Below are 13,324 nucleotides of genomic sequence, written 5' to 3' on the forward strand. Positions count from 1 at the left end.
TTCTTAAAAGCCTTTGCTGTGTTTAAAATAATTAGATAAGCTCTAGGCATCAGTGTTCATTTTTATAATCAGATCTGATGATAAATTCAAACCCCAGCCACTCGATCCTTTAGATGTGCTGGCTGACCGCTGTGCTGTAAGGGGCTGGCTTTCTGCACAGGCTTAAGGTCCACCTGTGGCCATCTTCCCCAGGTAGAAAAATGCTAGCAGCTTGCTTTCAAAGCCCCACAAGGGGTAGTCCAGTGCACAGTCAGTTTACACTCTTGAGCTGCAGTCCTCCCTGCTGATGTTTCTCATCCTGAGTTTCTTTCTGGCTCGAGCCCCAAAGCAGCTCCTCCTGAGATCTTTTCTTCCTGCCCCCTCCACACCTCCGCTTTCTAGACTTCTCTTCTATATGTTTCTCAAAGGAAGGTCCCCAGAAATGCAGCTTCTCAGGCCCCAACAGACCTAAATCAAATGCATTGGATGTAGAGACAAGAAATCCGTGTCTAGCAAGTCTTCCAGAAGCTTCTGGTGCAAACTGAAGTTTGAGAATCACTGCTTCACTGCCTGATCCTACTGACTCACCCCCTAGTGCTCTGCCTGGTCCTTCTGATCTATCCCTTCTGTCTCAAAACCTTCTTCTTCCTTGGCCTCCGGAATATGGTACCACCTTGGTTCTCCTCCTCTGGGGAGAATGAAAGAAAGCTGAGGATTGCATCAGGGCACCCATCACAGAAGCCAGGGAAGGGGCATCAGGAAGACAAGAGAATCAGAGAAATCACCACATCCCAGATGAGACCTGAGACATCACTGACTTCAGCCTCCTTGTTTTATAGATGAGGAAACTGAGACCTAGAGAAGGAAAGTGACTTGCCCAGGGTCACCTGCTAAGTGGAAGTCAGATCAAGACTAGAACCATCCTATTGTTGTTACCTGTCATCATCTTAGCTTCTGACTCATGGCAACCCCACACACAATGGTCTTAAATCAATCCCATGATGGGTTTTGGATCAGATCATCATAGTCCGTACGGTCTCTATAACTGATTTTTGGAAGTAGATCACCAGGCCTTTCTTCCTAATCTGTCTTACTCAGGAAGCTTCACTGAAACCTGTTCAACAACATCACCATACTCTAGCCTCCACTGACAGATGGGTGGTGACTGCACATGACATGCTTTGGTCAGAAATCAAACTTGGGCCTCCTACATGGAAGGTGAGAATTCTAATAGTAAACCACCAGTGTCATAGGAACTAGTTTAATAAGGACTAAATCAGTCTTCTACATGTCCTTCCACTGAATTACTCAATACACATTGAGCTTTCACTACAGGCAGGACCAAAGCTGTGGCCTGGGGTCAGCAGAACCCAGGTGGGATCAGCAGCTGCAGGGTATCTAAATATGGATGGGTATAATATACTCTGTACAAACACTCCTGGCCAAGGAGCAAGCAGGGGCTGAAACTGGCCCTGTGTCTGCTCCAGTACAGGCACCTTTCTCCCTCCACAAAGGCATATCTGCCCCTAAGCCATGTGCCCTTTCCCTGAGGTGGGGTTTGGGGCTGGGCATCTTTTCTATCTGGGTTTGCAGAAGCCTGAGCAAGTTTGCCAAGTGACTCGACCTCTCTGAGCCTTGGCATCCTTATCTGAAAATGGGATCTAACAATAGCCACCTGGCAGGGTTTTATTTACTTATTTTTTGGTGTGGATTGAAATAACATGTTCCTGCTTATATCAATAAATGAGAGTTCCCCTCCACTGGTGTTGAGAGAAAGGGAAGAGTCGGCACCTATCTTTAAGGGATTGACAGTCTAGTATTAAATATGAGGCAAATACAAAATAACTGGAATATTAATCCCTGAGGTAGTATGGTGGTTAATTTTGTGTGTCAGTTTGGCTAGGCTTTGGTTCCCATTTATTTGAGCAAACACTAGTCTAGTTGCTGTCTTGGAGTAGTTGCATGTGAGTAGGTCAGTTGGTCTTGGGTAGAACAGTTTACTTTCCATAGTATAATATAATATAATGATCTTTCACAGAATACAGAGTAATGTAATCATTGTCCATAATGGAATCTAATACAATGTAATCAATACATCAGTTGCAATTGTACCAGTGTAGCATAGATCCACAACCTAATCACTACTAAGTGTTAAAAACACCAGAATAGATGCAGAGACACACACACAGGGGAAGACAGATGACATAAAAAGATCATCTTCAGTGTGTTGTCAGTGAAGGCAAACATGGGTATATGGGTGGATAGATGGGTGGACAGGCTAAACGATTAGATATGTCTATGAAATGGGGAGGGTATCCAAGAACATGTATAGGGTTGGCAGACAATGGTCCTATAAGTTTATGTGAATGATCAGAATTCCCAGGTGTACAGTAGAGCTGACAAGGGGCAAGGTTGTGGTCACTGCTTGGTCACAGCCAGCTACCCAGAGGGATCGAGTAGTTGAACCTGCGGGCTTGGGACCATAGTCGCAGGGGACATCAAGCTCAATTGGCATAACATACTATACAAAACATTGTTCCACCTCCTACTTTGGCGAGTAGCGACTGGGATTTTAAAAGCTAGCAAGCTGCCATCTAGATGCAACGATGGGTCTCTCCTCGTCCAGAGCAAAGAAGAATGAAGAAAACCAAAATTTAGGGAAACAATTAGTCCTTGCGACTGGTACACCACCCAATCTGCAGCCTATACAACTATGAGACCAGAAGAACTGGATGGTGCCCGGCTACCACTGTCATCCACTTGGACGGGGATCTATGTAGGAGATCCTTGATAGACAGAGAGAACAATGTGGAACAAAACTCAAAATCATTTGGAGAAAAAAAAAAAAGTGGGGACCAGGTTTGCTGGTCTGATGGAGCCTGGTGGAACCACTGAGACTATGGCTCCTAGCTGCCCATCAGGTCTGGAATTGAACCCACACCTGTGGTTTCCAGCCAAACAAAGTACAGGCATATGAGTTGAACATTTATCTCAAGTAGATACACTCCTTGGAGAGAACAATCATGGAAAAAAGAAGGGCTGCTTATGCACAGGGAGACAGCTCAGGGGGCAGGAGAGTATGGAGGGATGGACACTGGGAAGGGGTAACTATGGGGAGGAAGTGGGAGGGAAGCTGTTGTATTGTGGTAAACTGTGGTCAATGACATGAGACAAAGTATATGTGAACTGCTGTATGAAAAGTGAATTTGCTCTGTAAATCTTCACCCAAATCACAATTAAAAAAAAAAAAAAAAGATCATCTTCAGGCAAAGGAATACCAGGGCCACTGGCACCAGAGCTAGGAGAAAGGCTCACCAAAAGAATCAATATGGCCAAGATCCTGATTTGGACTTTCAGCCTCCAGAACTCTGAGGAAATAAATTTCTGTTCTTTAAAGCCACCTGCCTGTGGTATTTTTATTATGGCAGCACTAGGTAACTAAAACAGATAGGTACCACTATTACCCCTCTGGATATACGGCAGAAACGTCCACATCTTGGCAGAGAAACTCCCAGCATATCTTGCCTGGCTGGGAGAGGGAGGCAGCATTTGAACTGGGCTGGCTAATAATAGGCCTTGGCCAGGTCTCGGCTCAGGAAGAAGGTGAACAAAATTCTTCCTCCCCGGAAAGTTCAGGGAAGGAGACCAAAATTCTAACCATGACAGAATGGCTTTGGGGATTAACAGGTCAATCTCTTCAGGAGCCAGAGGATCTGAGGGCTTCTGGTATCTGCTTTTCCTCCCTCAGGGACAGTGCCAACAAATGTCAATTAGCGGTATTGTTTTAGGATGTGGAATCTCATTACTGGAAGCCGACACTTGGAAATGTTAATAATTACCAGCCTAGGCTAAAGCCTCCACTGGCAACACAGAGCAAGACATACTTACACTTAAATCTCTAGGCCAGCCAGCTCCTTCAGTCACGTTGCTAATTGAGGAGGTTTCAGCTTCTCCAGGAAACATTGCATTTTTTAGATACGAAAATGTTAATAGGTACTTATCCTGCACTGTGATTTCCAAAGGACAGAATTTGGGGCTATCTAAAGTGAGGTTTTTTTTATTTTCTTCATTAGCTTTGTTTTTCTACACAGTAAACACCAAGAAGGAGTTTTGTTAAATTCTATGGCCTCTACCCCTGAATCCTTCCAAGATGCTTGCTGGCAGAGAATGGGGGGAAGTCCAAGCCTCCTCATCCCCTGACCATACTGCAAGGCTGGCCTCCTTTTAAATATCCACTTACACTTCTCAAATCTACTTTCATATTGCCACAAAGTGCTCTTTTAAAACACAAACATGAATTCTGAGTGGGTGGTATTGATCCAAAATGGAATCTATTACAGGAAAATGTAAGGGTTTCAAGGGTACTTAGGGGAAATAAAACAAGCTAGGCTGATAAATTTAGAAAAGAAGGCACATGCCAACAAGACCTTGTAGAGAGATAAATAAAACAGACAAAGAGCTGGCAGACGTGTGGAATGTTTTGTGTACTCTCCTTTTCAGGAATGAGGGGAGTCAGGAATACAGTGAGAGTTTGAGCAAGAAGGGTTCAGGTTTCTGCAAAGGCTGATATGCCCATTGGTTGCCTTGACAATAGGTCTACCATCATGAGACAGTGGTATAATGAAAAGAAAAAATGTGTACAAATAAAGTAGGCAGTAATTGGGGGTGGGGAGTCCTTGATGGTACAAATTGTTAATGCACTCAGGTGCTAACTGAAAGGTTGGTGGTTGAGCCCAACCAGAAGTGCCTCAGCAGAAAGACCTGGTGATCAACTTCTGAAAAATCAGCCATTGGGAACCCTATGTGGTGCCCAGCTACCATTACTGAACATTTTGATTAAAGATTCTTTAGACGAATCCTGATCAAAAGGGGAAAAAATGCAAAACAGAATTTCAAATTCTCATAGAATCTACATTTTTCTGGAGCCATGGAGGCTGGATGATCTCTTAAACTATTGCCTTGAGATAATCTTTAAATCTTATACCAAAAATATCCCCTACAGTCTTCACAAAACCAAACAATAGTTTAGCTTTACTAGTAAAGAATGTCTGTCTTGACAATGTACCAAATGTGAGTGAGCAACACAGTGGCACTGAGGAAGAAGACATAGAGAGGTGCAGGGGAGGGACAGACAATAAAGATGAACGCTTTTGTACATATAGTACTGCATTGTTAGTGATGGCAAACTTTGATATATGGGTGGATAGGTGAGTAGACAGGCTGAATGATTAGGCATGTGTATGCAGGGGGGAGTGTGCCTATTACCATGTCTAGGGTTGGTAGACAATGTTTCTACAAGTGTATTGGTATGCTCTGTAAGAATTTCTAGGTATACAGTAGAGCTGACAAGGAACCAGGCTGTAGCCACTTCTTGGACACAGCCTGCTACCCAGAGGGGCACATAGTTGGACTGTGGTCTCAGGACTATGGTCACAGGGGACATCAAGCTCAATTGGCATGACATACTACACAAAAACATTGTTCCACATCCTACTTTGGCCAGTAGCAACAGGGATCTTAAAAGTCTGCAAGTGGCCATCTAGATGCAACAATGGGTCTCTCCTTTTCCAAAGCAAAGAATGACGAAAACCAGAGATTCATGGAAAGAATTAGTCCAAGAGACCGGTACACCATATGATCCTCAGCCTATACAACTATGAGACCAGAAGAACTAGATGGAGCCCAGCTACCATTGTCAACCACTCAGAGGGGGATCTATGTAGGAGATTCTGGATAGAGTGAGAGAACAATGTGGAACAAAACTCAAAATCCTTTGGAAAAAAAAAAAAAAGAGGGACTAGGTTTGCTGATCTGACAGAGCCTGGTGGAACCCCTAACACTATGGCCCCTGGCTGCCCTTCAGATCTGGAATTGAACCCACTCCTGTGGCCTCCAGCCAAACAAAAGACAGGCCTATGGGGTGAATATTTGCATTAGGCAGATACACTCCTTGGAGACATCAGTCATGGGAGAATAGAAGGGCTGTGTATGCACAGAGAGACGGCTTGCAGGGCAGGAGTGCATGTGAGGGAAGGACACAGGGAAGAGGTGGCTGTGGGGAGGAAGTGGGAAGAGAGTTACTGCATGTGGGAAACTGCAGTCAATGTCATGAGACAAAGTGTATGTGAACTGCTGTACAGAAAATGAATTTACTCTAAACTTTCATCTAAATCACAATAAAATTAAAAAAAAAAAAAGAAAGAATGTCTGCCTTGATCATTCTGCTCTTTTAAGATCTATCTATATGGAATCAAATTGACAACAGTCACTCGAAAGATTAGAAGAAAACTTAGAGACAGTGTTATGTTAACGGAGGAAGAACAATTCAGAAAACAAGGATCAAAATGGCTGCACAACGTGAAGAATGTAGTCAATGTCACTGAATTGTACATGTAGAAACCATTGAACTGGTATATGTTCTGCTGTGTATATTCTCAACAAGAACAAAAATAAATAAATAATTCTAAAAAGAAGAAAACTCCATGGCGCACAGTTCTACTCTTATACACATAGGGTCGCCATGAGTTGAAATTGACTCCAGGGCAACTAGTGGTATAATTAGGGGTGAGGCAACACATCTTCCAGTAAGTGCCACCTTGAGGAGATATAGAGAGGGGATTAGAAGGGGATTTGTGCTACTGATAAAGGATGAGGGGGGAGGCTTTGAAGGGGTTCCACTGAGATTGTGCCATTGGGTGCAGTACGCCCTGCTGCTCCAACTCTATCTGTTGGCATCATTGCCTGGAAAATCTTTGGCTAGGTAATGTCCTTGTTTGTCATCCTGGTGACCTGAGAGGCTTGGCTTAGAATTGCATCCTGCTAATTAGATAGCTCTCCCTGTCCTTTGCTATAGCCCAGGAAGGCTGAGGCTGTCCAGAAGAACTAGTGGTAGAGTCAATAGTGATCACTATTGTCGCCTGCTCAATATCCTCCCAGGGTTCCCCACCCCTACAAAATAGCCCAAACGCTTTTCAAAGCCCCAAAGATCCTATGATCAAGTCCCCACCTCCTCCAGGCTTGTCTCCTGCTCAGATCATTCACCTTACAGACTACCTGGTGGTAGACAATGTCATAGCCAAGGTCCACCTCCACGTTTTCTCCTCACTCCTCTCCAGCCTGCTTCTCCCTTCAGGTTCTACAGGGTCTTGATCTTCATTGGGAATGCTTCTTTTAGACCAGTGGGAATCCCAGAGGCCCTTGATAGAGTCCCCGGGTGGCATATAGGGTTACCATGGCAGTTAAATGCTCGATCATTAGCCAAAAGGTTGGTGGTTGAAACCCATCCTGAGGTGCCTGGGAATAAAGTTCTGAAAATCTACTTCCAAAAGTTTACAGCCTTGAAAACTCTATGACATGCAGGTCCTTACAACACACCACTCTTCTATCAGTTTGTCATACGGCAGTGGCTTGCATGTTGCTGTGCTATGCCACCGGTATTTGGAAGACCAGCAGGGTCACACATGGTGGGCAGGTTTCAGAAGAGCTTCCAAACTAAGACAGACTGGGAAAAAGGGCAGGGCCATCCACTTCTGAAAGAAATGGTCACTGAAATCTACAACACATGGGGTGGCTGTAAGTTGGACTGCCTCTCTGGCTGGCTTGGATTTTATTTTTTAAGGGACTTCTGGGACTCTTTAACAGGGCCCTGGTTGAAGCACTTGGCTGCTAAGGAAAAGGCTGGTGGTTCAAATCCACTAGCTGTTCTGTGGGAGAAAGATGTGGCAATCTGCTTCCGTAAAGATTGAAGCCTAGGAAATCCTTTGGAGCAGTTCTACTCTGTTCTACAGGGTCACTATGAGTTGGAATCAAGTTGACGGCCACGGGTTTGGTTTTGGTTTTGGATACTCTTTTGAGAGAATCCATGAGGTCAAAACTACTTCATAATAACACTAATATTCATCTTTCTGTTACTTTCATTCTCTCATGAGTATACATAGTATGAAAAATTTATTGATATCGTTTTAGATTATACAATTAACCCTTGAGAAACTATCATTTGTCAAGTTTTGGTGTGGTATCAAAGAATATCCACAATTATCTGAAAAGTCTATTAAAACACTTTTTTCCACCTTCGTTTCTGCACGAGGCGGCCCTATTTTCTTCAGATAGACCAACCAAACATCATTTCCCAGCAGATGAATGAAGGAGATAAGAGAATCGAGCCGTCATCTATTAAGCCAGACATTAAAGAAATTTGTGAAAATTTAATATAGTGCCATTGTTCTCATTTCAATTTTTTTAAATTTAGAATATATAGTTCCTTATACAAATGTTTTATTTATGTTAACATGTTACGGGTTTATTATTGCTATTTTAAAATGAACGGATATAATTAATAATTATAATTAATTAATAGATATTTTTAAACATTCAGTTTCAATTTCTAATCCAGTAAATATTGATAGATATAACTCATATAAATAAAAGCTCTTTGGCATCCTCAATAAATTTTTGGGACTAAAAGGGTACTGAGAGCAAAGTTTGAGAACCTCTGCTTTACTGAGCCCATACAGCAGGCAGAGCTGAGCTATAACTTAGACATGATTGACTCTGTTGTTGCATAGTGATTCCACCAAATTATCTTTTCACATGTCTGTCTCTCCACTATGCTATGGGCCTGCTGATGGTAGTTACTCATCCTAAATCCTCTGTGTCTGGCACTGAGTAAATTCCAGATGAATGCATGAGGTAAAAGGTAAACCCACATAGAGACAGCACAAGCAGACATGTGGATGGCCTACAAACACTCATTGGATGGGCAGATATATACATGCATTTTTTTTAACTGGTTCGAGTTGTTACCCGGACTGTGATCTGAATTTAGACACAAAATATAAACACAAAAAGAATAAGCCTAACAGTCAAACAAAAAAATGAATCCAAGAAACCATCTGCTGCTGCTTCTCTGTTAAAACTTTCATCAAAAGGAAACTCAGAGACAGCCCAGTAAACAAGTTACTAGTGAAATAGATCACGCTGGTGGATATCACAAATACAGCCACAGTGATTTGCCATAAATAGGTAAGATGTAGCTGGAGCAATGTTCTAAACGCAGAAAACAAAAAGCCAAGAAAACCAAATACCCATAAAACACAAGACACCATATTGTAATAATGAAGTGAAGGCCATTGCAAAGACTACCAATGAACCATGGCTGCTCCGTGTTCCCTGTCAAAGACCCAGAGCAGATTTCACTTGACTCCCGGCCAAAGTTATAGTGTTTATCTTCCAAGTTCATGATTTTCACTCAACCACGTTCCTAAGCCAAGCACCCACCAGCACATATGGGAGCAGCCGCTTCAGGGCTTACGGAGTAGAAAGGTAACTGCAAGCAGCACCCCACTTCCGGTCCCTAGGGTGGGGATATGTGCCTGTGTCCCATCCTCCTCTTTATACATTCCCCAAAACAGGTAGCTGGGTGCTGAGGTTGATGCCATTTGGCAAAATGGGCTTCTCCTTCTTACCTCAGAAGTAAAGGTTTCCACTTAAGAACCCGAGCTTTGAAGGCTCTGGTGTGTGCATATGCATGTGTTTGTATGTGTGAGAGTGTATGTGTTTAAGTGTATGTGAGTGTGCAAGTATATGTGTGTCAGTGTGTGTGAAAGGGTGTGTGAGTGTGAAGGTCTGTATGTGAGGGTGTAAGTGTGAAGGTTTGTGAGAGAAAGAAAGAGATCTGGAGCCAATCAGAGAATAGGTAGTCCCAGGGTTATGAACATTGAACTTATGGACAACCCCAACCCGTAGTTCAAACCAACCTCCTCACCCTTGTAAAGTCTATTATATCAAAAATTCGAGGTACATACAATGATTTGTAATAACAAACAGGCACCATTTTACAACACTTATCAAAACATTATTATTATTATATTATTACTACTGTTTTATAGGGAGCTCTGGTAGCATAGTGGCTAAGACACTTGCCTGCTAACCAGACGGCTGGCGGTTCAAACCCACCAGCCACTCCTCGGAAGGAAGGTTGGGCAATCCTACTTCCGTAGTGATACTGCCTCGGAAACCCAAGGAGGGGTCGCTATGAGTCAGGTTTGACTCGACGGCACATAACAACAACAACAACAACAACTGTTTTATTATATTGGGAGCTCTGGTGGCACAGTGCCTAAGGCATTTGACTGGTAACTAGAAGGCTGGCAGTTCAAACCCATCAGCCACTCCTTGGAAGGAAGACTGGGCAATCTATTTCCACAGAGATATTGCCTCAGAAACGCAAGGAGGGGTCGCTATGAGTCACAATCAACTCAACAGCAGTGAGTTTGGTTTTTTTTTTTTTTTTGTATTATTATAATATTAAAGATGTATTGATGTATCTGGAAGTGTTTCTTTAATGCTTTTTATGCATAGAAAAGTATGCTATCTACTACACCCACTTTTCACTTACTGATATGGTTAGGCTCCAAACACCAAGTCATTATGTAAAAATCAGCATTATGCAAAAAATGGAGGATGACGACATCATTATATAACTGCCAAATTATACCATTACTTAACTGCCAAATTTCATCATTTCTTAGCTGCCAAATTTCATCATTACATAATTGCCTAAACCACTAAAGAATCATGGTCCAGCCAAGTAGACAAATAACCTTAACCATCACAGCCAGCATTACTCTTATCTCACACCTTGGCATTCATTACTGCCAGACATACATCAGTAATGTGCAGAATAGGCAGTTAGAGTTTTCACTATCGTCATAAATGGAAAGCATTAGGTAATGAGAGAGTCGATCAGTAAGCAGTGGGTGTATATACTAAGACAAACATTTGACTAATAAACATTAGATATGAACTGTACCTACTGTTTTGACTTATGTACAAATTCGACCTAAAGATAGACTTATGAACAGAACTCATTTGTAATCAGGGGACTGCCTGGATGCTTTTCCCATAAGAGTGACATGGCTTATCCTGAAAGTAGCCCCATCAGAAAGCCAACTGTGCAATTACTGGATCAAGGGCAGATCACCCAATAAGCAAGGTAAGCACTGGCTTACTTGTGCTTACTTATTAATCTGTGGTGAACAGATGTGGTGAAACCCATGTGAAATTGTTCCCTACAGATTGGTAAGGAAGCACAAGTAAGTCCATGTTTATCTCGCTTACTGGGTACACCGTTCCTGCCAGGGATGATGAATTTGAAGAGAGGCTTTGATTCTGTGGGAAGGTGCTCTGGGGTTGGGAAAGAGACAGATGCCAGCCATAGCTATAAGCAGAATCTTTCATGTGGTGAAAAAAATGTCAAACTGTTCACTACAGATTAGTAAGGAAGTACAAGTAAGCCCATGCTTACCTTGCTATTAGGTAATCCGACACTGCTGGTGGTGATCTAGGCATCAGGTATTTCCAGTTCTATGCATGCATGTTTGCTATCATTTTGAAATAAGGTTTTTAAAACCCTTTTAAACCAACCTACTAAACATTTCCCAGTCCTTCTCACTTCTGTTTTATGTTTTATGTTTACATCACTTTGAAAACAGGCACTCTCAGAAAACTGAAGACATGGAAGACCTGGGATGGTAGGGTCATTATTTAGGTCAACACTAGTAAAAATTTAGACCTCTCAAAATAATGCTCTTTGGGTAGCCTTATATCTTAAGTGTAATTTCAAAAGTTGAGACTACCCCATGACTGGAAAGTTCTCTTAGTGGCCTTCCTAGGTGGTCAGAGTCTAACCATTAGTCAACAAGATACCAATGGAAATTACAATTTCAAAGAAACAACTTTCTGGAAGGATGTTGTGGTAAAGACTATCATGTATTGCATACCTGCTATATATGTGTGTGTGTGTGTGTGTGTATCTCACCTCATTTATTCCTCAAAAAAAAAAAAACATTTCAAGGTGGATATTAACATTCACCTTTTATAAATAAGGCAAGTGCACTTCACAGAGGTTAAATTGCCTAACTACACACATCTGGTAAGTAACAGAGCTAGGACTTGAACCCAGGTCTATGGCAAAAGCCATTCTCTTCCCATTGGTCAACCTCCCCATTACTTCCTCAGCCTAGGCTTACCAGAGCCCATATTTAGAAGTAAACCAATTTATCTATATTCTGTGTGTTTTCACGGCATTTCACTTCTCTCAGAGGAGAGGAAGGAAAAAAATTCACCTAAAGAAAATATGTTCAGTGAGTCAAAATAATAGACCCCTAGCATTTTCCATTCTTAATATCTTGATTCAGTTCATACTGTCCTCACCTCTCTTCCATGACTGCACCCCCCCCCACACACACACACACCCTTCTCACCCACCCTGCATAAACCTGCTTGCTCTTTTTCTCAACCTGCCATCCGGGAAACCATTATTAACATGGATTCAGCTGAACAAATCCAATAAAAAAATTCTCGTAACACCCTTGCCCGGATAAATCCAACAAGGGCCTTTACAGATGAAAATCTTGCCCTCCTGCACATTGGAGAAAAGTTGTGAGCTTCCGTTTAAACTGAAGGCTTTAAAAGAAAAGAGGTTTAATTTCATTTTGAAAACCCATGTACAAGCACATCTTCAACTCAGGATGCACTCATTGCCAATGATACTCCTCACCCCGGCACAGCCAGCTGAGGACCCAGGAATGGGAGCACTCCCCCTCCTGGCATCATCCCTGGTCTTCTGAGGTCCTCCTTTAACCACCTCATCCTGTCGGCTTCTGCAGGTGAAGCCCTCATCACTCACCCAAGAGGGTCTTTTGGGGATGGGTCCGAGTGTGTCTGCCTCTAGAGATGGATCTCAAGTGTGGCCGCTCCCGGGCCCCAGCAGGGAGGAGAAGGACTGGTCCAAGGATCAGCAGCCAGCAACCCAACAGCATCTTTTCCATTTTCAACAAGAGGTTGAGGAGCAAGGCTGTGTGACAAACACAAGACGAGGGTAAGAGATGCGGGTGGCGCTGAACTCCAGGAGCTGCAGATTTGCTACCTGCCTTTTCACCTTTCAAACGTGCCACTTGTACTTAAAACGCCATTGGTGTGTTTGACCCATAAGACCTTAAGTAACACTCATGGGTGGTTCTTCTGGGGTATTCTGAGCCAGACATGCAACGTTGGAATTTTTCATCACTTTAGTCACTCTAAGACTGAATGGAAAACTTGAAAGGAAAATTCTGTCTTGATGTTTCTTATCAGTCAGCTCACAAAAGTAGCTCATTATCACATTCTATACCTTGGATTTGAAATGGAAAAACTGAGAATTCTAAGTAAAATTATTCCTTATGTCTAATAAAGTAGATAAGAGCTCTGGTAGCATAGTGCCTAAAGCACTTGACTGCTAAACAGAAGGCTGGCAGTTCAAACCCACCAGCCACTCCTCGGAAGGAAGATGGGGCAATCTACTTCC

The 13,324-nt window shown here is 42.7% G+C and overlaps 1 protein-coding gene across 1 annotated transcript in view; it reads right to left on the reverse strand.

Moving 5' to 3' along the window:
- MATN2 (matrilin 2) overlaps nucleotides 1-12,809 on the reverse strand; it is a 192,954-nt gene extending 180,145 nt beyond the window's left edge. Inside the window, exon 1 of the mRNA XM_007934845.2 lies at nucleotides 12,668-12,809. Coding sequence (XP_007933036.1) covers nucleotides 12,668-12,809 — 142 coding nt within the window. The remainder of the gene's footprint in view (nucleotides 1-12,667) is intronic.
- Between the last annotated feature and the right edge of the window lie 515 nt (nucleotides 12,810-13,324).

The sequence above is a fragment of the Orycteropus afer genome, unplaced genomic scaffold, assembly GCF_000298275.1.
Source record: "Orycteropus afer afer isolate SDZICR_OR568_19922 unplaced genomic scaffold, OryAfe1.0 scaffold00021, whole genome shotgun sequence".
In the NCBI taxonomy this organism is placed as follows: Eukaryota; Metazoa; Chordata; class Mammalia; order Tubulidentata; family Orycteropodidae; genus Orycteropus; species Orycteropus afer.